The 24955-nt window shown below is 39.8% G+C and overlaps 1 protein-coding gene across 1 annotated transcript in view; it reads left to right on the top strand.

The window, feature by feature from the left end:
- The window catches only part of PGM5 (phosphoglucomutase 5), a 189447-nt gene that overhangs the window by 3411 nt on the left and 161081 nt on the right, over positions 1 to 24955 (top strand). The window contains exons 2-4 of the mRNA XM_077907901.1: positions 15073 to 15235; positions 21325 to 21471; positions 24400 to 24525. Coding sequence (XP_077764027.1) covers positions 15073 to 15235; positions 21325 to 21471; positions 24400 to 24525 — 436 coding nt within the window. The remainder of the gene's footprint in view (positions 1 to 15072; positions 15236 to 21324; positions 21472 to 24399; positions 24526 to 24955) is intronic.

Raw genomic sequence — 24955 nt, 5'->3', positions numbered from 1 at the left:
ACTCGTTGAAGAGACTAGGTTGATTGGCTGTCCTATAGAATGAATGCTCCCCCTCTACGTGCCTTTCTGAAATTTTCTGATTTTCTTTTTATGGTGTCATTTAACTTTTCGCTAAATTTTCTGTGTATATATGTATGTACTAGGAATTAGTTCTAGAGGCTTAATCAGATTCAGGCTCAACTTATTTATTTATTTTTTATTTTTGCAAGACTATTTCACAGGTGATGGTGTATATTCATGTTGTATCATGTTAGAGAACAATCTCTGGGTGATCCATTGTTCGTGATGCTGAGAGGATTATAGGGCTGTTGTGGTGATTGCCTCTGTCTTCCAGTATTTTCTCCCTTGGAACTGGTCAGTAGCCTGTGGGGTGAGCTTTGTACCATGTGAATATTCAGTTCCTGTCAACCTTTCTTCAGTTGTTTTAGCATCCATTAGTGATCCTGGCTTGAATGGATTATTTCGTTAGGGGTTTCAGATGATTTTTGGATTCTTTAGTTCCATCTACATGCTTCAGCTAGCATTTTTCTAAAGATTGGGCATTTCCCTCACTATTGGGCTATCTTGGAGTATAGTTTCTTCTATATTAGCAGAATATAGAAGAAAATATGTTTATTTCTCTCTTTTTAAATTATCAATTTTCAAAGTAAGGATTTGGTGAAATAGCCACGTCCACCGCTGACACATGAGTTTTGTTTTGCTTTGCTTATGCTCTTTTGTGTATCACTGTGGACTCTTGAATATTTATATAATAAGTTTGAGTGGATTCATAAATAAATGAGAAGATATTTTTACCTGTTTTTGTGATGTTTATATAGCTGTGTGAACTTATCTAAAAAGTCCCCAGAAGTATTTTAATGCTTCTTTAAAGATACAAACTGTATCATCCCATATAGAGCAAAAGAAAACTACTAAGTAGGAGAGTAAATAGCATGGTTTAAATGAATTGTGAAATGTGATTTGTTACTAATTTAAACTTAGTTTGTAACTAAGTGATTTTTTATCCTGTTTTTTCCACATCTGCTTCAGATCCTTTCCAGAGGTTTAGATTCTCTACGTATACATTTATTTTAATCTCTTAAAGATTTCAGGGTCTCAATGCAAATAATGGCTACATTATGAAAAAATGCCTTTGCTTTCTTCTGGGTGGATCTATCTGTGACTAAGGGTATCTCTCTCTTACTCCTCTTTGTTCTAGTCTTTTTTGTTTTTATTTTTTCCTAAAATACCTTTAATATTGGGCAGATGGCAGCACTGTGTCTGCCTGAAGTTGACTTTTTCCAAAGTCTTTTTTATCTCTGGAGATGACACTATATACTATCAGTGTCCAATAGAACTTTTTGAGATGATGGAAAGGTTCTGTAATCTACCCTGGCCACTAGCCACATGTGATTATCAAACTCCTGAAACGTTCTTGAAATGTACAAAATGTGACTGAAGAACTGAATCCTATATTTTATTTAATTTTAATTAATTAAAATTTACATTTAAATAGTTACAAGTGATTAATAGCTACCATACTGGATAACACAGCTCTATAATTTAGCATTTAAAAAGTAGAATTTTTTTTTTTATGGGGCCAGATTGTTCAACCAAAAGCAATTATAAGTTAAATAAAAGTAAATCACCAAACACTACAAATGCATATTTGGCAAAGGCAAACCAGATTTCTTCATGTGATAACCACACTCTCTTTTGACTTCAGCCCAAGAGACAGTGAGGTATGGTAGAAAAAGCACTGCATCTCTCAGCAGCTGGAAGGCTTGCTTTCTTTTCCTAGCTCTGCCACATAAGCCACAGAGCAAATGCTTCGCCTCTTGAAATACCTAAAAACCACTTGTTTCCTCACCTATAAATTGGGTATGACAGCATGGCTGAATTATCCTGGCAATCAGATGAAAGCATTATGTAACATCCATACCATTAAGAAATGTAAAGGAATATTATTATGGTCAACTGATTATGTATCATAAAATAATTATTTGGCTGCATGTATTGAATAAAACAACTTATAACTGTTGCAAGTTTTAGCCAAGAGAAAATCCATTTGCTGATGAGCCACACACTCTACTGGCCATATGATGATCAGCAGTGGTAATAATATTATTAACATACAGTTCAGCTTACAGAATCAGTTCAGCTTACAAGAACTCCTCAATGCCTTATGAAGTCTTCTGGAGATAGAGGTCAAAGGGCAATGGTATGAAGAAGGCTGAGTCAGCAAGGGACTTGGGTGCGCCTTCCAGACGGATGCTTGTACCAGTTTTGTCTGATTCCAATGGGCCATGCAGAGGTGGTTGTTCCAAAGAATGGGAGTGCACTTGGCTTGACATTTACTAGAGCTATCTGGGGATCAAATTTTGATGTGATCCCAAAGAGAAGGAACAGGTTTGGAAGGGAGGCAGAGTGGGATATGGTGGGGTGTGGAACATAGGGAAGAAGAAGGAGGCTAGCCTGTGTTTGAACACATAAGGCTTCTTTTCTGGGATGGATCTGGAAGTCTGGGATTGGCTGACTTCAGGTCTCATCTCTAAAAGGGAAAAAGAACTGGGTGGTGATTGTTCTGTATTTTCTACTGGTGTTCACTACAGAATAGGTGAATGGAATGAGTTCTATGGCCCAGACATTAGGAAGGGCAGGTTTGTAATACACAAAAAAGCCCTAGAGAGCCTGCCATAACTTTGTCTTGCTTCCCTTCACAAATCCCCATCCCTGAACTGTGGAAATGGGAAATCCATTACATGAGCAACAGCAAAGTTTAGGTTCCCCGTGGTTCTGTCTCTCTGTCCGGTCAGTTCATTCTTGAAACTTTTAGCCTCACGTTGTCATTCACTGTTTTTATGGGGAAGGAAAAGGAATGGGAGAGGTTTTAGGAACAGCTGGGCCCTCCCAGTTGCTGGGGTGGGTTATTTTAAGCTTTGTTTAATGTGTCCAGAGACCCAGATGACATTTTTAACTAAGCTGCTTTATTAAATCTTGTGATAAAGCATAACGATGTTTATGGAAAAGACAGACACACATCAGCAACGTTATATGTGAAACTTGCCCTAAGAATTTTCTATAAAACATCTGTTCCCTTTGAGTCCTTTGTGAACTCTGGAAGTTTGATCGTTTCTGTACAGACTTGAGGGGTAGAAGTTGGAACCTATTTTTGAGGAATCTAAGCATAGGTAATGGCTTCGCTGACCTTAACCTTCATGTTTTGGGCTCTAACCACTCTTATGTTAGACAAGAGTAATGTAAACAAATACTGTGATAGGTTTTGGATGGGATTATTTAAAAATAATAGGTGGGGTAGAGAGGAAGGTCTGAATTTCCCACGATTTTTAAGTTGAAGGTAGAAAACTCAATGTCTCTTGTTAGCCTACAGCTTTGACAGTTACTTGCAAACACTTGAGATTTGGCCAGTATGCCCTTAATGTTTATACTGGGGGAGCCAAGAGAGAAATTTTAGGTCCTTTCATCTGACTTGACTCTCATTAGTTATGAATAAGAGGATATCTAGCATATACACAAGACTTGTTAAAATCCACATTTTCTGAATCTTTATCTTTCATCTCCTATATTTTTAGTGACGTCATATTTTGGAGGGTTGCATTGTATTTGTATGAAGAGAAAATGTTCAGGAGATTCAAAGAAATTCTTCTTGACACCAAGTCACAGAAATTTTTCTTTCCCTTTCCAAGTTGCTACTTCTAGGTGTTTTTAATGTTACATTTAACTATTGCCTTTTGTTTTGTTTTGTTTTCCTCTGATAAGAGTCCTCTTTTGTAGCTAGGGGTATCTAGTTTCGTATTCAGGGCTTTCTAACAGAAAGAGAAAAGAAGTTGAAACCAGAAGACCAGAGTTTATTCTATTTGACAAAAGATGCCATGGAATACAGGGAAGAGTTTTATAACGAATAGTTAATATCTGCAATATATGAAAACCTTTTCCAAATTAGTAAAAAATTCAAAAGAAATATTGTCAATTACAATAACAAACACATGAACTGGAGATCATCCTCAGTAATAACTGAAGAAATATAAACAAAATCCATCAGTTTGAAAAAACTCTAAAGTACTCAGAGTTGGTGTGAATGTTTGAAAATTGTCATGTTATTGGAAGTTAAATTGATATAACCTTTTGTCCAGGCAGTTCGGCAGTGTGTATTGAAGTTAATGAAGTACCTGTCCAATAATCCAGGAATCCCTTAATCCAAGAATCTGTCTTGTAAATTTCCTAAGACAAATGTGGAAACGTCTGTGTACAAGAATACTTGCCACAGCATTTGCAAAAGAAAAATGTTGAAATAGTGTATATGTTCAGTGGTGAACGGGTACCTAACTTATGACACAACCATACCGCCGATGCATCAAAACCCATAAACAGAGGAGGTGGATCTATATGGTACATGAAAAAGATGTGAATGATAGGTTGTTCAGTGAAACAAAGCAATTAATAGAATAAGAAGAATATGGTTCCAATTTCTATCCCTCAAGTCTGAAGAGAAACGATCAAACTTCCAGAGTTCATGAAGGGCTCAAAGGGAACAGATGTTTTATAGAAAATTCTTAGGGCAGGTTTCACACATAATGTTGCTGATGTGTGTCTGTCTTTTCTGTAAACATTGTTGTGCTGTATCACAAGATTTAATAAAGCAGCTTAGTTAAAAATGTCCTCTGGGCCTCTGGACACATTAAACAAATCTATAATGTAGCCATAGTGTTGGAAGAACATACTCTAGTCAACAGTGAATACGTCTGTTGTATGTATGGTGGGGAAGGAGAATCCTTTCCCTTTCTACTTCATATACTTCTCTTTATTAAATATTCATACACACATACACATTGCTTTGATGATTAAGCACACCAGGATCCAAGCTCTGGATGTGAATTATGATTCTACCATTTGCAACATGTGTGAGCATGGAGTCGTCACCTGGCTTTCTGAGGTTTGTCTTGTCATTTCCACAGGCACACACACACGCACACACACTCTCACTCATGCGCACACACCCTGCCATGGTACTTGAGGTGGCAACAGCTGTTCTGACATACACTTTAACTCAAAGGACTTTTCTGCACGGTCTATGCATTATTCCCTGGTACGAATGAGCTGAGTCAATGCCATGCTTTTCCACCTTAAACCTTTCTGCAGCTCCGGCTGTCTAAGCAGCTCCCCCCCCCCCCTTCTGAAGCCAGATCTTAATCTGCTCATTTCACGAGGATTTTCAAGCCTAATGGACTGGGCCATGTGAGAGATTACTGGGAGGAACAGACCAGCAGAGGCTAAGAGACTCCACACTAATCTGCTGAGTCGTCTGAAAATGCACAGCTGCAAGCACTGGAAATGCATTAAAGTATTTTGTCAGGATGTTTGTCAGGGTGCCTGTTCCTGCAGCCTTGCTGAATGTTTGGTTCGGAGGCATAATCTTTTTTTGGACAGGATCTCCCAAATGTAAAGTGACAGATGCTAATGTGGAATATAATACAGAAGACCCAGCCTTACTGTCATAAATAATGGTAAATTGTTTAATCTTGCTGAGTTGTAAATCTATTATTGCCAGAGGTCTTTAGTTCAGTGGAACACAGTCTAAGGAGTGGGGGCACTTTGCAAATGGGCAGTGATTATTTCCCCACCAGACAGGAATGGGCCTAATGGAATTTATTTAAAAAGCCACGTAAATGCATTTTAATTGATTGCGACACCTACTCAGGAAAAAACACATGGCTGTAGAGACTGAGTTTTTTTGGGGGGGAATATATAGGCATACACATAAATACATGTGTATAAGTATATATATATATATTTTTAAGATTTTATTTATTTATTAGAGAGAGAGAGAGAGAGAGAGAGAGACAGGCAGAGGGAGAAGCAGGCTCCATGCAGGGAGCCTGATGTGGGACTCGATCCCAGATCTCCAGGATCACGCCCTGGGCTGAAGGCAGTGCTAAACCGCTGAGCCACTGGGCCTGCCCTGTTTTTTTTTTTTTTTTTTTTTAAGATTTTATTTATTGACTCATGAGAGACACAGAGAGAGGCAGAGACACAGGCAGAGGGAGAAGCAGGCTCCATGCAGGGAGCCTGACGCGGGACTCAATCCCAGATCTCCAGGATCAGGCCCTGGGCCGAAGGTGGCACTAAACCGCTGAGCCACCTGGGCTGCTGTATATATATATATTCTATCTATAAAGATTCCAAAGATACTGAGTTTATATATATATATATAGCTTTGTTTATGTGTGTGTGTATATATTTTTATATATAACTTTTTTTTTCTGGCTACCTATAAAAGTACCAGATGGAAAGTGTTTTTAAGCATTTAGAGAGTTTATCAAGTAACATATTTATGCACACATATGCACAGGATACTCCCTCCCCCAAATATATATCTTCTTCCGGGACATTGTCAAAAGAAGAGTAGACCAGATGTCAGAAATGTTTGAAGGCTACGTAGAACCAAAGGAGGTGGCTAAATGTTCCCCAGTGACCTATGTTTCTATGGTAATAAATAGAATTGTGTTGGAGTTGGATGGGCTGATATTAAGAAATATAAGTAGAAGAAATCATACTGTTCTAGGCAGGAGTCTGTCTTGCAAGGACAGCTCTCTGCAGTGAGCTCAACAACATGGGTAAGTCAGCAGGTCGGCATAGCACATACCAACAGATAGTACAGATCAGAGGCATGGATATGAAAATGAAATGATCCAGGTCAAGACGAGGGTACAGATGTGATCCTGTCACTCCTTACCATGGACTTCAGTGGTTCTCAGTGAACAGACTTGGTGGTTAAAGAAGGAAGAAGACATTGTTTTTATGTAGGCATGTTAAAACCAATTTGCTATTTCATTGCTGCCAAGCTATATTCAGTTTAATTTATTTGATAGCTTGTGTTTAGTCCTCAGTTTTTAGTTTCACATAGAAAAATTTTGAGTAAAAGGACACTTTAAAAAAAATTATTTTAAAGAGAGAGAGTGAGAGAAAGAGAGCATGAATGTATGTATGCAAATGGGGGCAGGCAGGGAGGAGAGAGAGAGAGAGACTCACAAGCAGACTCTGTGGTAAGCACAGAGCCAGATGCAGGCTCAATCTCATGACCCTGAGATCATGACCTGAGCCAAAATTAAGAGTCTGACACTCAATTGACTGTACCACCCAAGTTCCCCAAAAGAACTCTTTTATATTGATCAGTAAATGATGGTACATTTAAATAAGGGAAGACTATACACATACTAGAATAATGTTGTGGAAGGATATTCAGTGACATAGAAATGTAGACACCAGGGAAGGCCTGGATATATTAAGTGAAAGACATAGGTGACACAACAATCCCTTTTGTAAAAATATGGAAGTACGTAAATGAGTGACAGAGACAGAGAAACAGAGATACCAAGACACAAAGTTTACACACAGTAATGTGAACAGTGCTCATTTTCAGTTTTAGAGATGACTCTTATTTTCTTCTTGTTTATGTGTACTCCCTAAATATTCAAAAGAGTAACACACACACACACATATATATATTTGTAGATAGAAAAACCACTGTAGGTTAGCAAACAACAAAAGATTCATTCAATTACTATGAATTATGGAACTCATATTTAAGAATTAAGAAATGGCCTGGGGGAAGAGGAAGAAAGGCAAAGGAAGCTCCTTGAGTATTTATTTGGTGCCAGACACTGAACTACAGCTTGCTTACATTACCTCCTCTTACCTTCCATCTTTTAGATAACAAAACTGAGACACAGAGGGATCTTGCCCGAAGTCACATAGCCAGTAGGTGGCAAAGTCAGTTTCTATATCCTTGCCCATTAGATACCAGAATATCAGCTTTTTTTTTAAATTAAGATTTTATTTATTTACTCATGAGAGACACAGAGAGAGAGAGGCAGAGACATAGGCAGAGGGAGAAGCAGGCTCCCTGTGGGGAGACTGATGTGGGACTCAATCTCAGGACCCCAAGATCTCAACCTGAGCCAAGGGCAAACACTCAACCACTGAGCCACCCAGGCATCCCTGGAATTTCAGCTTTTATCTCAGGGCACTCAACTGCTTTCTTGACCCAGGTAGATCCAGTGTTTCCTATTAGCGTCTTCAGTTGGGTTGAGCACCTCATAAAATAGCAGCAGACAGGCCCTTTCTTGTTTCAGTGTGCCAAGTTCTGAACCTCAAAGATTTCAGGATTTTCCAAGTGCTGAATTACCTAATTACCAGGAGGGACACAGTTCTAATATCACCACTCCCATTTTGCACATGAGGAGAGCTAGACTGCCTGATTCTCAATGAGATCTTGAGAATTGGTGAGCTGGTTGAGGGATAGAACTTAAGCCAAACTTCTGCATGCCTGTGACGTTTCTGCACATGCTCAGACATCAGGGACTGAATGTGAAATCCATCCTGGTTGGATTCTAGTGCACTCCCATCTCTCCTTCCAGCCCCGAAATGTGTGCACAGAGACTTCCAGGGGGACATGAAGCTGAGGATGGGCTCACTTGCTCCCATCTGGTCTCCACATAACAAAGCCTATAACCAATCTCATCATTATCTATGTGAAAATGGAGAATTCCCTTGATGTTTGGATAACCACATCCATGACTTGAGTTTGTGATTTCTCAAAATTCCACTTAGCCATCTCCTGCTTACTCATGAGCCGCAATGTGCAAAGCCTGGGATGTCTCCCTGACAGTGGGGGCTGAGAGATTGAGGCCCTCCCATCATGGCAGCTTGGCTTTGGGATTTCCTTGTGGGTTTGGGTTTTTGTTTAATTGAGAAGACAGGAAACAGGCATCTTTGTGTATATGGCTTTCTGTGCACTTTGGAGATGGCCGTGGTGGTGGCTGTGTGGTCCTGCAGAACACTCTTTCTGGGAACGATCAAGGAAGCTTCTGTTTATTGCTCTCTTTTCTTTCTGATCCACTTTGGGAATTACAGGGATAGGACACAGTGAGTGGAGGATATTGGGGAATGCCAGGCTTACTTTTTCTAGCTCTTTGGGACTCTTTAAAAAAAAAAAAAAAAGACTTATTTAAAGCCAAAAGGAAATCATCGGTGGGGGTGGGGGAGGGGGAGTCATATTTAAGGGAGTTCACAGATGAAAACAATCCTGGTTCATTAGTGTTATGTTACTGGGAAGAACTCAGTTGGAGTAAAATATCTGCCTCTCCTCTGAGACCCTAGCCTGGGGGTTTAAACTGCACGTCACTGGTCTGTAGGGCTTTGAGCTAGTTAGAAACCGAACTCACTGCTAAATCTAATTTAGAAGAATAGTTGTTAGTGTTCTGAAGAGAGGGAGCCATGAAAAAGAAAATTATTACTTAAAAAAAAAGATTTTATTTATTCATGAGAGACAGAGAGAGAGAGAGAGGCAGAGACACAGGCAGAGGGAGAAGCAGGCCCCATGCATGGAGCCCGACGTGGGACTTGATCCCGGAACTCCAGGACCAGGCCCTGGGCTGAAGGTGGCACTAAACCACTGAGCCACCCAAGCTGCCCAAATTATTACTTTTTTAAAAATTTATTTATTTATTTTGAGGGGGGAGCAGAGGGAGAAAGAGAGAATCTCAAGAAGATTCTCCACTGAACACAAAGCCCAATGTGGGGCTCAATCTCAAGATCCTGAGATCATGACCTGAGCCAAAATCAAGAGTCAGATGCTTAACTGACTGAGCCACCCCGGGTGCCCTGAGAAAGAAAATCATTTTAAAAATTAGCTTTATTGGCACGCAATGTAAAGAAATGGCAGGGCTGGGAGAAAGCTTTATGAGATAAAATGTTCTCTTCTCAGGACACTGGTGTGTGGCATGTGGAGGGGCACACTGATTCCCTCGCACCTGCTATGCCCATTTAGGGGTCAAGCAGTAATGATGCAATCCAGGTGAGGTTTAAGAGTCGATGGGAGGTACCAACATCAAATTAGACCAGACACAGAGGATCGATTAAGTGATGGCACCCTGCAAAATGTGCCTAATTGCACACTGGCCCCTGCTATGTCCACTCTTTCACAAGTGTGTACAAGTGCTGACCAGGGAAGAACAAGCTCAAGCTGGGTCTGTCGGCGTATCTGTGGGTCTGGGAAAGTGTCGGCCTTGCGGGTGTCTGCAGGTGCCTGTGTGATAGTTTTTATGTGGCTACCTGTGGATCCGTACTTGTATACCACCTACTGTGTGTGTAGTAACAGGGCACTAGGGGCCACCTAACCCCTCTCCACGAGTGGGAACGGAATGACAATGTTCCTCAGTGGTGGTGAAGGCCACCCTGTTTCCCCTTCCAACAGCCAAAGCCGGACTGAATGGGAAAGGAACGGCAATTCCTCTGGTGGCCCCGTGGGAGGGTCAGGGAGGAGGCCACAGGGTGCCTTGCCCTGGGCCCCCCTGGGTCTCAGCCTGGGGTTCACTCAGGAATGAAAGGCAGAGGCTGCCTGCTGCAATGCCCTAACCAAGACCCACACTGATTGTGCAAGTAGACCATCTTCTCCTTGCAAGGTAGCAGTCTGCTACATAGGCAAGGGGTAGTACTTCTGAGACTTTTTCGGAGAGTGAAATGGTAGTTTAAGGGATAAACTATTGTCTAAAAAGGGAATTTAGGGGAATCTGGGTGACGCAGTTAAGCGTTTGACTCTTGATTTTGGCTCAGGCTGTGATCTCAGGGTCATCAGATGGAGCACCACTCCAGGATCTGCATTTAGTGGGGAGTCTGCTTGAGATTCTCTCTCCCTCTCCCCCACCCCTCCTCCTGCTCACCCCCCAGATGCTTGCTCTATCTTTCTCAAAATAGAGAAATAAATCTTTTTAAAAAATGAATTTCAAATGTTTGAGGAGAGTGATGGAATTTGGGGAGCAGTAACATAACTTATGTCATGCTTAATTTCACAAAGGGTTTTTATTTATGGGATCTCGTCTTAAGATTCTTGGCTTTGCCAATGAAGACACAAAGTCTCAGAAAAGTGAAGTGATTTGCCCTGTACTGAGTTTGTGGAAGAGGAAATACACAGTGTAGAGGAGGCACATCTGCTTCTTACATGCAGTATTTCTGTCCGCATTCTCACGTTCATCATCTGTTGTGAAATTAGTCATGCGGCCCCACTAGATGCAAGGGTGGGCTGGGAAATGTGGCCTCTGGTTGGGGGCTAGAGGTTGCTCCTCAATGAGAAGTCTGCACTTGGGAGGGGTGGGGGATCAGTGCTCTTTGTGGACTTTGAACCAAGTGTGCCACAGGTGCATTCTTTTCTTTCTTTTTTTTTTTTTTTTAGAGATTTTATTTATTTATTTATTCATGAGAGACACAGAGAGAAGCAGAGACACAGGCAGAGGGAGAAGCAGGCTCCATGCAGGGAGCCCGATGTGGGACTGGATCCAGGTCCCCAAATCATTTTCTTAAGTATCCTTTAAAATGACTGAGGAGGGATCCCTGGGTGGCTCAGCGGCTCAGTGCCTGCCTTCGGCCCAGGGCATGATCCTGGAGTCCCGGGATCGAGTCCCATGTCAGGCTCCCAGCATGGAGCCTGCTTCTCCCTCTGCCTGTGTCTCTGCCTCTCTCTCTCTCTCTATCATGAATAAACAAATAACATTTTTTAAAAAATAAAATGGCTGAGGAGTATTCTATAAGTTGGTACATCACACTCCATGTAACAGGTCTTTCTATTATTGTTCCTTATTTATAAAGATTGCTTTGGATTTTTCACTTTTAATGAATACTGCTGTAGGAATTATCTACACACACATACCTCTTCCCCCTTTATTTTTTTTAAAGGTTTTATTTATTTATTCCAGAGAGAGAGAAAGAGAGGGAAGGAGCGGAGGGAGAGGGACAAGCCCGATGTGAGGTTTGATCCCGGGACACTGGGATCATGACCTGAGCCAAAACCAAGAGCTGGATGCCTAGGTGGATGAGCCACCTAGGTGCCTGTTTCTCTATAAGCAATTGTAAAAAATGGGAAATACAGAAAAATATCACTGAAAGTTACAAATATTTTTTTCAGATTCATGAACCTACAAACCTATTCTCTGAGGGCATTGACTAAACCATCTTCATTACTATATCTGCAGGGTCTTTGACATACCTGTTTCATGGTAATACTCAATAAAATGAGTTGAATGAGTAAATAAATTTTAACAAGAGCATGTGAAACATAATTTATTATGGCTATGGAAAACAATATGAGTGTAATTATTGTCCTATGCCTTTCCCATCTTGATAAATGACACCATCATCCATTAAGATATTAAAGGTGGAAATCTGGGAGTAGATTCTTTTCCTCGCTGCCCTTGTATTAGTTGTTCATTACTGTGCAGGAAATTAAGACAAAACTTATGGCCAAACATGACAACAAAAATTTGTTTTACTCAAGGGGATAGGTTGTTCTGACCTGGAGACTCTCATGAGGTCACAGTCGCGGGTTGGTGGGGGCTTTGTCATATGAAGGTTTGGTGGGGGCTGGAGGATCCATCAGGAGATGGCCCACTCACACAGCTAAAAAGTTGCTGTGGGCTGTTGGAGGCCTCAGTTCCTCTCCCTTTGGGTACCTACGTAGGGCTCCTTGTGTGTTTTCCTGACAGAGTGGCTTGGTCTCCTTCAGAGTCAACCATCCAGGACAGCAATGCAGAAGCAACAGTGTCACTTATGGCTTCACCTTGGAAGTGACACACTCTCTGTTGTACAGTGTTCTACTAATCACCTCGTCCTGCCTTGTTCAGTGTGGGTGGGAACGGCGGGAATGCACAAATGCCAGAAGGCAAGGATCATCGGGGGCCATCTTGAAGGCAGGCTACCAGAGTTTCTTTCTTCCACATTTCATTCTAACTATGTATTCTTTTCATTCTCCTTCAAAAAAAAAAATAAAAATAAAAAAAAAAAAAAAAAAAAAAAAAAAAACCAAACCACCTCAAATAGAATCCCTTCTCTTCATTTCTCTTGTCTCTAGCCTCATCCAAGACACCGTCCACACTCAGCTCTGCTAGCCTTCCATCTGATCTTCCTCTTTTGGCTCTTGTCTCTCTAACACATTTCTCACAAACTAACCACTGATTCATTTTTCTCAATGAATCAGTTCAATACTGTGGTCTTACCATGTACCAGGTTTGTTCTAGGTTCTTGAAATATAGTGGTTGATAAAACAAAGCCGTTAGAGCTTCTACATAGTTGGGAAATAAACAAATATGGAAAATGTTAGATGGTAATATGTATAGTAGGGATGATTAAAACAGGAAATAGGAAACTTCCTATTCCTAGGGATGTGTGGGTGCTGTGTTATACAGGTCAGTCAGTGGTGCTCTCTCTGATTAGTTGACTTTGGGACAGAAACCCAAAGGATAGGAGGAGGCAGGCATATAAATATCTGGGTAAATGTATCTGAAGCAGAGGAAAGAGAAAATGCAAAGGTCCCTCATCATGCTTGACAGGTTTGAGGAACAGTAAACCAACCAGTGCAGCTGGAGCAGAGGAAGGAGGGATGTGGAAGATGTCAGGTCATGGGGTTAGGTCATGTTGGGGCCTTGTAGATTAGGACAATGATGACTTTGGCTTTACTTTGGCTTTGTTGTTGACATATATTTTGCTGATGTGATATGACTTGCTTTCTGAACAGATCATTTGGACTGCTCATTCTGTGATCTTTTAGAATGTAAATGCTCTCCGGTCATTTCCACTACTTCAAGCTCTTCCATGAATTCCCATTGTGTTTAGGATAAAATCCAAGCTTGCTTTGTTATTATTATTATTGTTTGTTTTATTATTAAAATTGACACTTCATTATTCTATTTCACAGAACCCTGCTCATCTCCTTCCTAATATGTATCTAACTAGTAAATATTATTATTAGGCTTATTTGTTTATAGTCTGCCTCCATCACTTGAAAATGTATACTCTGGGGATGTTCTGGGTCTTTCCATACTAAATCATCCCAGGACGGCTTTATTCTTGGAGCTCTTGTGTTTGCTTTTTGTACATTTTTTCCTGTATGTTCCCTCATTGTCATGTTTGGTCAGTTACCTACTTCTAGCAATGCTCTAGTTGGTGCCAGGGTAATTTTTGTTTGGGCTGGATGCTAGAGCTCGCCTTGGCTTATGGGCTACAGCAGTACTTCTCAAATTTTAATGGATAAATGAATTAGCTGGAAGGGGGGGAGAGGGTCTTGTTAAGGTACTTACTGATTCTTCCTCAGTGGGTCCTGAGTGGACCTTGAGGTTCTGCATTTCTGCCATGCTCTTTAGTGATGCCCATGCTGCTGTAATTCTTTGTGAAACAAGGAGATTTGATCACCAAATTTGAAATCACCCATAGGGCTTTAAAGATCACAAAGCCTTGATTTTACCCCGAGATATTCCAGTATAATTAGTCTGAATATTGGTAATTTTAAGGCTTCATTAGGATTCTGAATTGTAGTAACATTCGAGAACCATTGGACTGGATGACATTGGTCTCTATTTTAAGATAAAGCATCCTGGGTAATACTCTGCAGGGCTATGTGGCTTTCTTTTTTAAAAGTCAGTTTTGTAGCTATAGAAAGACTCTGGCCACACCCATGGATGACTTCCAGGTCTCTGCTTACCATGGCTGGATGGTTTTCCCTGTATCCCCAACACATGTTACCAGTGGCAGAAATAAAATTCTTGCCTTTTAAGAGTGGTCATTCCGAGTGTGGTTAAATACACCTGCTGCTGCTGAGGCTCAGTAAGCCATGTCCCTCCTGTATGAGCTCGTGCTGAGGAAGAGAGAAGAAGTGGGTGAAACAAAGAAGCCTCCATTTCTTTTTTCTTATAATTTCTAGCATGTTCGAGTGTAGAGTTTCTAAGCCAGTAACAAATTAAGAACTTCTTGTGTAGTTGAAGCTACCCCTTTGGTCATCAAACATGGATGTTTCAAATGACTAAAAATCAGTGAAGCAGATCCAATTTACAACTTGATAATTGACTGCTAGATGTGGGTGCCCCAATGGTGTTGGAGATACAGGACAGGAGAGACAATGCCAGAGCTCTCCTTTACCCCCTAAGCCAAAGCCCACTCAGTTCCTTTTGCCAAGTGATTTACTGTGTATTAACAGAGGCTTCGATCCCATGTGACTGGATTGATTTTTTTTTTCCTTGGCCAATCTAGATTGGACGCCTGATAATTGGACAGAATGGCATCTTGTCAACACCTGCTGTTTCCTGCATTATCAGGAAGATCAAGGCAGCTGGTGGGATCATCCTAACAGCCAGCCACTGCCCTGGAGGACCAGGGGGAGAATTTGGAGTGAAGTTCAATGTTGCCAATGGAGGTATGTAGCTTAGAATATACCTTAATCATAATAATTTCTGTTCTCTTATGTTATCATAGTCTTTTTTTAAAAAAATATTTGAGAGAGAGAGAGAGAGAGAAGCAAGAACACAAGAGCAAGAGAAGGGGCAGAGGGAGGAGAGGGAGAATCTTGAACAGACTTGGGTTGAGCATGGAGCCTGATGTGGGGCTCCATCTCATGACCCTGAGATCACGATCTGAGCCGAAACCAAGAGTCTGACACTTAACTGACTGTGCCACCCATGTGGCCCTATTATTATAGTCTTACAATGATCCTCCGATATATAGACAAGCAAAGTGGAGGGGAAATGGCTCAGAAAGTTCCAGTGAGGTGCTGTATTAGACAGGTTTCTTCAGAGGAACAGAGCCAGTAGGCTTACAAAGAGATTTTTAAAATAAGGAATTGGCTGAAAAAAAAAATAAGGAATTGGCTGGGTTCTGGTTCCAGATGGTGATGTAGGAATATCAGAACTCACCTCCTCATGGGCACACCGAATCTACAGATATATGGATTAATTTCCTCTGAAAAAACTCTAGAAACTAGCAGAGCAGCCCCTTTACACAGAGAAAGGGCACATGAGAGGAAAATGTCCAAGTGGGTAGGAGAGGCTGGGATACAACCTTACCATAAACCTCACTGCTGGTGAAATAATTCACTATTTGGAGAGAATGTAAAAACCCTGAGCTACTCTCCGAGGAAGAGAGGGTTCGTCTTCTACATTGAGTACTCCAGCTTTTAAGACTGGCATCCGAGATGTGAGCCCCTAAAACATTTGCTTTGAAGACCAACTGGTTCATACCCTTGACCCACAGGGCTGTGGTGATCTGAGGGATGGCTTTTAAAGGGCCCACACACAGCCTCCTTGTCTGCACTGGGGCCCAGAGAGGGAGTTGGCTTGGGTGATGATGGAGGCTGAAAAGTCCTGAGACCTATAGACCCAGGAAAGTTGATGGCAGAATTCTGTTCTGAGTCCCAAGGCCTGAGAAACAGCAGAGCTGGTGGTGTAAGTTCCACTGTGAGTCCAGCTTTGAAGGCAGGAGAGGACCAGTGTCTTAGTTTGAAGCCATGCAGAGAGTGTGAATTCTCCTTTATTCAGCCCCTTATTCTGTCCAGGCTTTCAGTGGGTTGGATGAGGCTATCACACTGGAGAGAACACTCTCCTTCACTCAGTCTACTGATTCAAATGCTAATCTTATCCAGAAACAGCCCTACAGACACATGGGAATAAGGTTTCACCAAATGTCTGGGCACCCCGTGGCCCGGTCAGGTTGACATATAAAATTAACCATCACAATCCTTGAGGTGACATGACAAAGGAGTGGCCTGAAGGGATCTTGAAACCATTTGGTCTCTTGGTCCTCTTCCCTCCTTAGCACAGTGAAATAGTTGAATAATTGATGCCTCTCTGACCTGGAAAGACTTTGGATTTTAAAGTTGGAACATACCCCCTAAAATAATTAGACCCTTCCTGTCATTGTATAGATGAAGAAATCAAATCCCCAAGAGGCTGTTATTTGCTCAAGTTCACATGGCTGCCCAAGGCCAGACAGATGATTTTTTAGCATAACTTGTAGACATCCCTCTTTCCTATAGTGTTGACTTTCTCTCACTGACATGCTTAGAATCATTTCACTTTTCCTTACAGTTACAGAAATGTATAGTTTGGAGGTCTTTGTGGGGTGGGAGATGTGTATAGGGGTGAAATGAACAAATTTTTAAACCTACATAAAGTTAAGGGGGAAAATAAATGGGTAGCCTGTGTCCATCATCTTGGTGTTCCATTTTGCACTTTATTTTCCTAAAGGATTTTAAGATAAATTACAGCATGAAGACATTTTACACAAATCTTTCTGAATACATCTCTTAAAAAGGAAGACATATTCCAACATAACTACATTATCACACCTAATTCTCTAATATCATCTAAAACCTAATCCATACTCAGATTTTTCCAGTTGCCTCCAACATGTTATTTATAAATGTTTTATTTAAACCAGGATTCATCCCAGAACTATGCATTACATTTGGTTGTTAATTCTCTTAATCTTAATCTTAATCTAGAACACTGAGTCTGCATTTACATGTGGGTAGGAGCAAATTTTAACCATTAACAGTTACCTTTATGAATTATTTCTGGCCTGGGCCAGATTATTCATTATTTCCTTCTCCTTGCAGTCATTTTGGACACTATCCAAACAAATGAACTTCACTCATGTCAACTGTTTAAAAAAGAAAAACACCTTATGAAGTGTCCCATACTTAGAGATGTTCTGCTTCATTAAAAAGCACACTTAGGACCCATGTCTAGTCTTGCTACTGAGGATTTTAGGAAAAAATTGGCAATATTCAGGTATTCTATATGCTGTTAACACAGGAAACCGAATGGGCTCAGAAAATGGGAATTTGTAGAGAAATGGGCTATAAAAGTTGCCAAGTTAAACAATGGATTTCAAGTAAGCATTTGGAATTTATATTTGATTTCATATCTTATAAGAACATCTCAGTCATCTCTATGATATCCTGTGAAGCATAAGGAGAGAAGATATTATTTAAATACCCATTTTGTAGACCAAATTAAAGGAGGAAATGAGACCTATTCAGCCATAGAGTGGGGCATTGAATTTATCATTTGGCCTTTAACTGTTTTGAAAGTCCCTTTCTTGTGCTTAATTCTTCATATTTGCATGTCTCAGCATTCTTCATGAAGCTAACATTCTTAATAGCCTAGAAAGATTCACTTGGTTTCTTCCTACTGAAAGTAGAATAAATCTTTATCATAATTTCTTTTCCTGAAGAGGTATTCCTCTCTTTTATTGTGTGTCATATAGATACATTTTGTAATGAATTAAAAGGCCAAGTATCTTGGGGTGCCTGGGTGACTCAGTCGTTTGGGCATCCAACTCTTGATTTCAGCTCAGCTTGTGATCTTGGGGTCATGGGATTGAGCCCCACGTCAACCCCACATCAGGCTCTGTACTCAGCAGAGGGTTTTACCTCTTTCTCTCTCTCTCTCTCTTCCTCTGCCCCTCACCCCACTCATGCTTTCTCTCTCAAATAAATAAATCTTTAAAAAAAAAAAGGAAAAGGCTAAGTGTCTACAGAATTAGTAGGCACATTCAGGGATATGGAACATATCTGGAACTATGTTGTTTTTAAAAGGGATTTAGAGGACAGGACCGTTCTGAGCATGTTTTTTTAAGTAGAGGGGAAGATGCTAGAGGGGACATGGAATTCATAATAAAAATACTGGATTTTCCAGAATCTTACAATGTGCTTGCACTATACTCAGAACTTTACATGTATTATCTCATTTAATCCTTATCCCAATCTGATGAAGTCACTGAGGAATAAAATGGTTTAGAAAATTTGTTTTTTTTTTTTTTTTTTTTTGGTTTAGAAAATTTGACCAGTGTTGCAGAATGAGTAAGCTGTAGAAGCTCAATTAGAGCCCAGATTCTGGCAAGAGGGCAGAACTTCTGAATAAGAAGGTGAAGATGGGGAAAGAAGAAACTCTAAGGGGTGCGGATTGAAAGTTTGGGGAAATAGTTGCTGTGTCTGTTCAAAAAGAAAGTAAAAAGATAGGTTGTCTGCTGAGATAATTTGACAAGGATAGAGGAGGGACTTGGGACATGTTTTGTAAGAGGTACACTGGGAAATGTGTTGAGGATTCATGCCTAACACATTGTAAAGCTAATAAGCAGATTCATTCTTAGGGGGAGCCAAGGGGTGTAATTTTGTGACTATCTCCAGCAATATGATGGAGTCTAGAAATGGCAGCAATGGGGGCTGATGATGGCAATGTCCCAGGGTGGGCATGGCACAGCCTCAAGGAGGCTTGTGCTTTTTTTGGGTGTCTGGACTGACTTCAGACAGTTAGGATTCAGAATCCAGCCTCTGTCTGTCACCAGTGAGGGGACTTTGGTTAAGGATCTCCACCTCCTCAAATTTGTTTCCCCATTTGGAAAATGAGGATAATATTAATTCCTACTTCATCTGCTTTTTGTGAGTGTGGAACACCAAGTAAAGTGTGAAATGTGGTATATGTAAATTTCAATAATTATAGGCTCATGTGATGATGCTAACAAGGGAATGGCTCAAATGGTGGACCATAGCGTCCTGCCTGGGATAGGAGACCAGTGAAACTAGAATGGGCTGATAGCCTGGGATTAATCAAGTGATGATGAGCATCAGTCTAGGAATGAGCAGGTTCAGCAGAGGTATGAAGGAGGGTAGCTGGCAGGTAAGGAATTTGTGGGTTGAAGGCACTCAAATTTGACATTTTTGAAAGGATTGCAAGAGACAGTAATACTTAAGATATGACTCTACCAGCCCCTGACTAAAATGGAGAGGAAAGTCATGGGAGTGGAAGATGTCAAAGAACTTGGAAGTTGTCAATGGATGCAGAGGCTGTTGATGAACTGTGAAGTTAACAACATGAGTGGTTGAGTGGCATCCTAGAAAACTACCATGCTAAAGTTGTTTAACATTTAGAAATCAGTGTATGTGGTCATGAAATCAGACTTTTTAAAAGTGAGGGACACAGCCAAAGAACGTAGGGTGGCCCCTAAGGGAGCAGGGAGATAGTCATGCATTCTCTAATGGGACATGAACAAGACTACTTACTGCTTTAAGTTTTGCAAAAGTTCAAAAAATGTTAAGGAGTGGAGGAGGAGGGTCATTTTTTTTTCGGTCTTTGGTTTTCCTATAGGACAAGGAAATATGGGTAAAATCTACTAGGCTTCTTTCTTATGCACTAGAGTGGGGCTATTGCTATTCCTTTATTTTTAAAATAGCTTTCTTGAGGTTTAATTTATATACAAAAGATCACATATTTAATATGTGCAGTTTAATGTGTTTGGGTGCTGTTCCTTTTTTTATACATTCCATGAGCATTTATTGGGATACAAAAACCATGCTGTGCTTCAAGGCACAGGTCTAATAGAAATATATTGTGAGTTGGAGATGATTTTCAACTTTCTAGTAGCTACATGAAAAAGTAAAAAAAAAAAAAGATGAACAATGCCATTTTGAACCTAGTATACTGAAAATACTATCATTTCAGCATGTTACTGTAAAAATTAAGTACAATCTATTATGTTTTTTTTCTAGGAACTGTTCAAAATTTGATGTATATTTTGCAATTACAATACTTCTCAATTTCACTAGCCAATATCAAGTGCTCAATAGCTGCATATAGCCAATGACTACTGTACTGGCTATAGGGAACTTGAAGGATTGGGATAGAAAAGAAATTATTTCTTGATTTCTTTTTAGTTGAAAGTTACAATAGAGTTGGTGAGTATAATTCATACAAAACCCACCTATTGGCTAACATTTATATTTCAGATCTTTCAGTGTATTCATTTGATTCCCAAACTTGTTGCAAAAAATCAAAAGTGATTTGCAGTAAGATATAAAAATTAAAAAGAAAGTGAAAGGAGGACAACTGTTGATTTTATGTTCATTTAAAGTCTCTCTCAGCACAATTATCCTCTTGACCTTGTGAGGGAACACATCAAATATTTTTGGCTAAACCTCATTTTAAAACCTTGGAAGTCACTCGAGAGAGTGAGTTGGGGAAAATAGTTTACCCTGGTAAGCTCCTGCCTCCACAAGGCAGCCGATCAGGGAGTAGAAGTTGTATTTTCTTTCTCTAGGTGCACTTGGGAGGCTGCAGTTTAAATCTGGAATCCCTTACTTCTGTCAAGTGCATATCCTGTTGGTGTCTCATATCCTGAATAAAGCTGATTACATAATCGGGTCTCCCCAGCAGGTGTGAAACTATTTTTAGGGAAGATGTATCATTGCTCAGAAGTGGATTCAGACAAACAAACATGTGGGTTATTAGCCTACATAAAACAGGTGAGGCTGACCAAATTTCTTCCATACTGGATGAATACAGCACAAGGAAAATGGAAGCTAATTGAACTGTCAACTGTTGTCCATTGTTTGGAAGACGATTGAATCATTCTTTTGCTTGGTGGTGAAGGAGGTAACATTCCCTTGATTGAAGTTGCAGGCACTTTTTAAAAAACTTATTTTTGGTGGTATGCTACTTCCAAATGCAGGTCCTGCACCAGATGTGGTCTCAGACAAAATCTATCAGATCAGCAAAACAATCGAGGAATACGCCATATGCCCTGATCTTCGAATCGACCTATCTCGGCTTGGAAGACAAGAATTTGACCTGGAGAACAAATTCAAACCATTTAGAGGTAATAGATTATATTTTGAAGAAGTTGGAATAACTCCGTGGGTGGGAGCGACTGCTTTCCGCAGGGGAGAGCGCACATTAAAGTGATTGGATTATCTATTTTGGGAGTGACTTCATAAACAGATGTAGTATGACTGTAGTGCAAAGGAAGGTGAGAGAAGCCAAGATACTCAGAACTGGCAACTTTCAAAAATGACTTCCCAAGCCCAGGATCATTTTCAACATAGGAAAAATGTCATAGCTGACTCCATTCCAAGAATAGATTGTGAATCGCCAGGATATGTCTTCACTTTTTTAATTAACTAAGGTGAAAAAGCTGGAATATCTTATATAATTAAGAAGAGAACCAACAAGATAATGGAATCATTAAAATTTCCCATGGAATGTAGGCATTTTTTTTCCCAAGCCACTAAAGCGCTGTTCAACTTGATTCAGTGTGCCAATGATCACCTCTTCTATACCAAGCACTATGTTAGGAGATTTTCCTAGGATTCCAGTACATACCAAATGGATTTAGGCAAAGAACAGAATGAAATTGCCCCCAACTAGCCTTTACTATAGAGTGACTGAAACTTTAAAGTACTCAGATTATAACCTTTAACTTTACAGATTAATATTGAACCATATAACATCATTAATATCATGCATGTTATTTCCCCCTCTCTTTTGTCTTATTGCTTTTTCCTAGAATGTATACAATTAGCCATAAACCAACTTTTTACTCTGTTAGTTCCCTATTAGCTTAAATACAATTGGTGTTAAGATGTTATCCTTATTTGACAATGAATTTAGCTAAAAAGATTAAGTACCAGGCTCACAGCCACATGCTATTTGAGGGACAGGGAAGAGCCTGAAATGGATTGTTGAGGGGTCACACTATGAAGCCAACACTACTACCATTTTCTTGAAGAATTTTGAGTCAATTGCTTGTTTAATCAGCAGAAACTAATTGAAAGCCATGTGATACTGGAAACGATGGTGCCTCCTTTTATTAATCTAGTTGCAAGCATGCGCACACATGTACACACAGTGGTTTGACAACTATAAACAAGGGATATATTATACGAAACAAATGTATTTAAATATGCTTATTTACATATTTTGGAAAAATTGGACAATAAGATGACTGGGAAAAATTAGGCATTACTATGAGGAAGAAGTTATGAGTGCCTTATTTACTTTTGGTCATTTTCACAATTTTTATACTTGTCTAAGAGACCCACATCTTTGGTGAGTTCAGATTAAGGCTCTTTCTGCAGGCACATTGCTAGTTTGATGAGTTTTCTAAAATGCTATGGATACCAGGAAGCGGCTAGAAGAATTCCCTGGTTCCTAAGAAGAATTTGGAAATAATCGCTGGGGATAGTTTATATTCTATGTTCTTGCTGTTTTAAATGTTGAGCAAGGTTTGAGTTAACTGGACACACATCATTCCTTGGCATTTCACTTTACAGGGTCAAGACCATGAACTATTTGATGTGAACTTTCAATTTTCACTGAATTCTACTTGCTTCCTTGTTTTTTACATTTCTGTTTACTATGTATTATCTTCTATGAATACTAAGTACATTTAGGCAAATGGTTCAAGGGCTAAAGAACCAGAATGAAATTGCCAAAATTATCCTATATTGTAGAGTGAGTAAGTCTTCTAACATATTCAGGATATAATCTTTTATTTTATAGGTTATTTTTTACTGTGGTATAATGTATATAACATAAAATTGAACATTTTAACCATTTTTAGGTATACATTTCATGTAGATTAATTCCTAATTTATTGTATAAATCAATATCTCCCTCAGGCCAAAGGATTTTTTTTTAAGCCAAAGGATTAAAAATGATTTGTGTTCATCAAAAAATAGTTGCATTATATTTGAATGAGTACACATACTACACTGATTTAGGTGTAAAGAAGAATATTTTTAGATGTGTATTTGACCAAAGGGATAGTTTCATATAACATATTAAAATTCCATCTGTTAACTATTATACCTGGATTTACTGAAAATTATTAAAGGTGGATTGGTAATATCTTTAGTGCAGGTTTAAGTATTTCAGAATTCCCAAGTAGTAGGTATTTGAAAAACTTGAAAAACAACATACATATGCTTCGAAACTTAACTATGAATTTAAAAGCAGGGCTTTTGAACAAATTTTAGTGTCTAAAGAGTCAAATATTTACTATTCTAGGAAAATACTTTCTTAGTATTATATGCTGATGGTGAAGTTTAAAAAATGTAATGTCTTTTGGGTTTTGTGTATGTCAGATAACTGGAAAAGACTAGTTTTGGATTCCTGGTCACTGGGTGGTGCCAGACACTGAAGAACATTTGTGTTTAATGAAGATTTGTAAATATCTGGCATTCACCCTGAAATCTGTACTGGATTGGGCACACCAGAGACTTCATACAAACTCAGGATTATATTCTTCATCACCAATTCTAACCCTAGATTTGGTGGACCCCAATGGTGTTTAGAAAATAAGGGTCACTACTGAGGTCACTCCTTGATTTGTTTCAAGCTCACTGAGTGGTTCTTTGTCTAACCCCCACAGTGAATGAGTGTGTCAAGATGCCTCTTGACATTGAGGTGTGTGCATTTTTTGGGAGAGAGGTGGTGGAAGAAAGGTGGGATAAAAGGGTACAGTTTTAACACCTTTATTCTGTGGTTGATTCTTCATTTGCTAAGAGGAATGTATAACTTGTATTAAGTACACCTACAGATGACTGGAAAAGTCTGTGGGATCTTGATTGTGCCTTAATTTGTGACTTAGCCTACAAATGGATACTTGGCTTCCTGCATGATGTGTAGGGTTATGATGGGATTGTGAACAGAACGTCACCCTATGAGGGTGGTGATTCATTTTATACTTCCAGATAGACTTCATGGATATGGTCAATGATGTTTCCTTTTGCTTTCATATCCTTAGTGGAGATAGTGGACCCAGTAGATATCTATCTCAACCTTCTTCGGACCATCTTTGACTTTAATGCCATCAAGAGTTTGCTGACAGGGCCTGGCCAACTGAAGATCCGGGTTGACGCGATGCACGGAGGTAAGTTTGTGGTCTTCTCCCAGTTGGTGGACAGGAAATGTTAAGGAGGGCAGCCTGGGTGGCTCAGCGATTTAGCACTGCCTCAGCCCAGGGCATGATCCTGGAGATCTGGGATCAAGTCCCATGTCAGACTCTCTGCATAGAGCCTGCTTCTCCCTCTGCCTGTGTTTCTGCCTCTCTCTTAATCTGGTCTTTCATGAATAAATAAATAAAATCTTAAAAAAAAAAAAAAGAAATATTAAGGAGAGCTCTACCCATGGTGGGTTTCTGGATTATGAGGAAGATTGGATTCATAGATATTCACACAATGTGTGGATGTTCAGATATTTGGAATGTTCTGGAAAATTTCAGAGTTCTTCTCTCTTTTTTTCTTACTTAGTTTTTTTAAAAAAATGTATATCATTTTTTAATTGAAGTGTAGTTGACATGC

This window comes from Canis aureus, chromosome 1, assembly GCF_053574225.1.
Source record: "Canis aureus isolate CA01 chromosome 1, VMU_Caureus_v.1.0, whole genome shotgun sequence".
Lineage (NCBI taxonomy): Eukaryota > Metazoa > Chordata > Mammalia > Carnivora > Canidae > Canis > Canis aureus.
The sequence above is the reverse complement of the archived record's forward strand: the minus strand, read 5'-3'. Positions and strand labels throughout refer to the sequence as shown.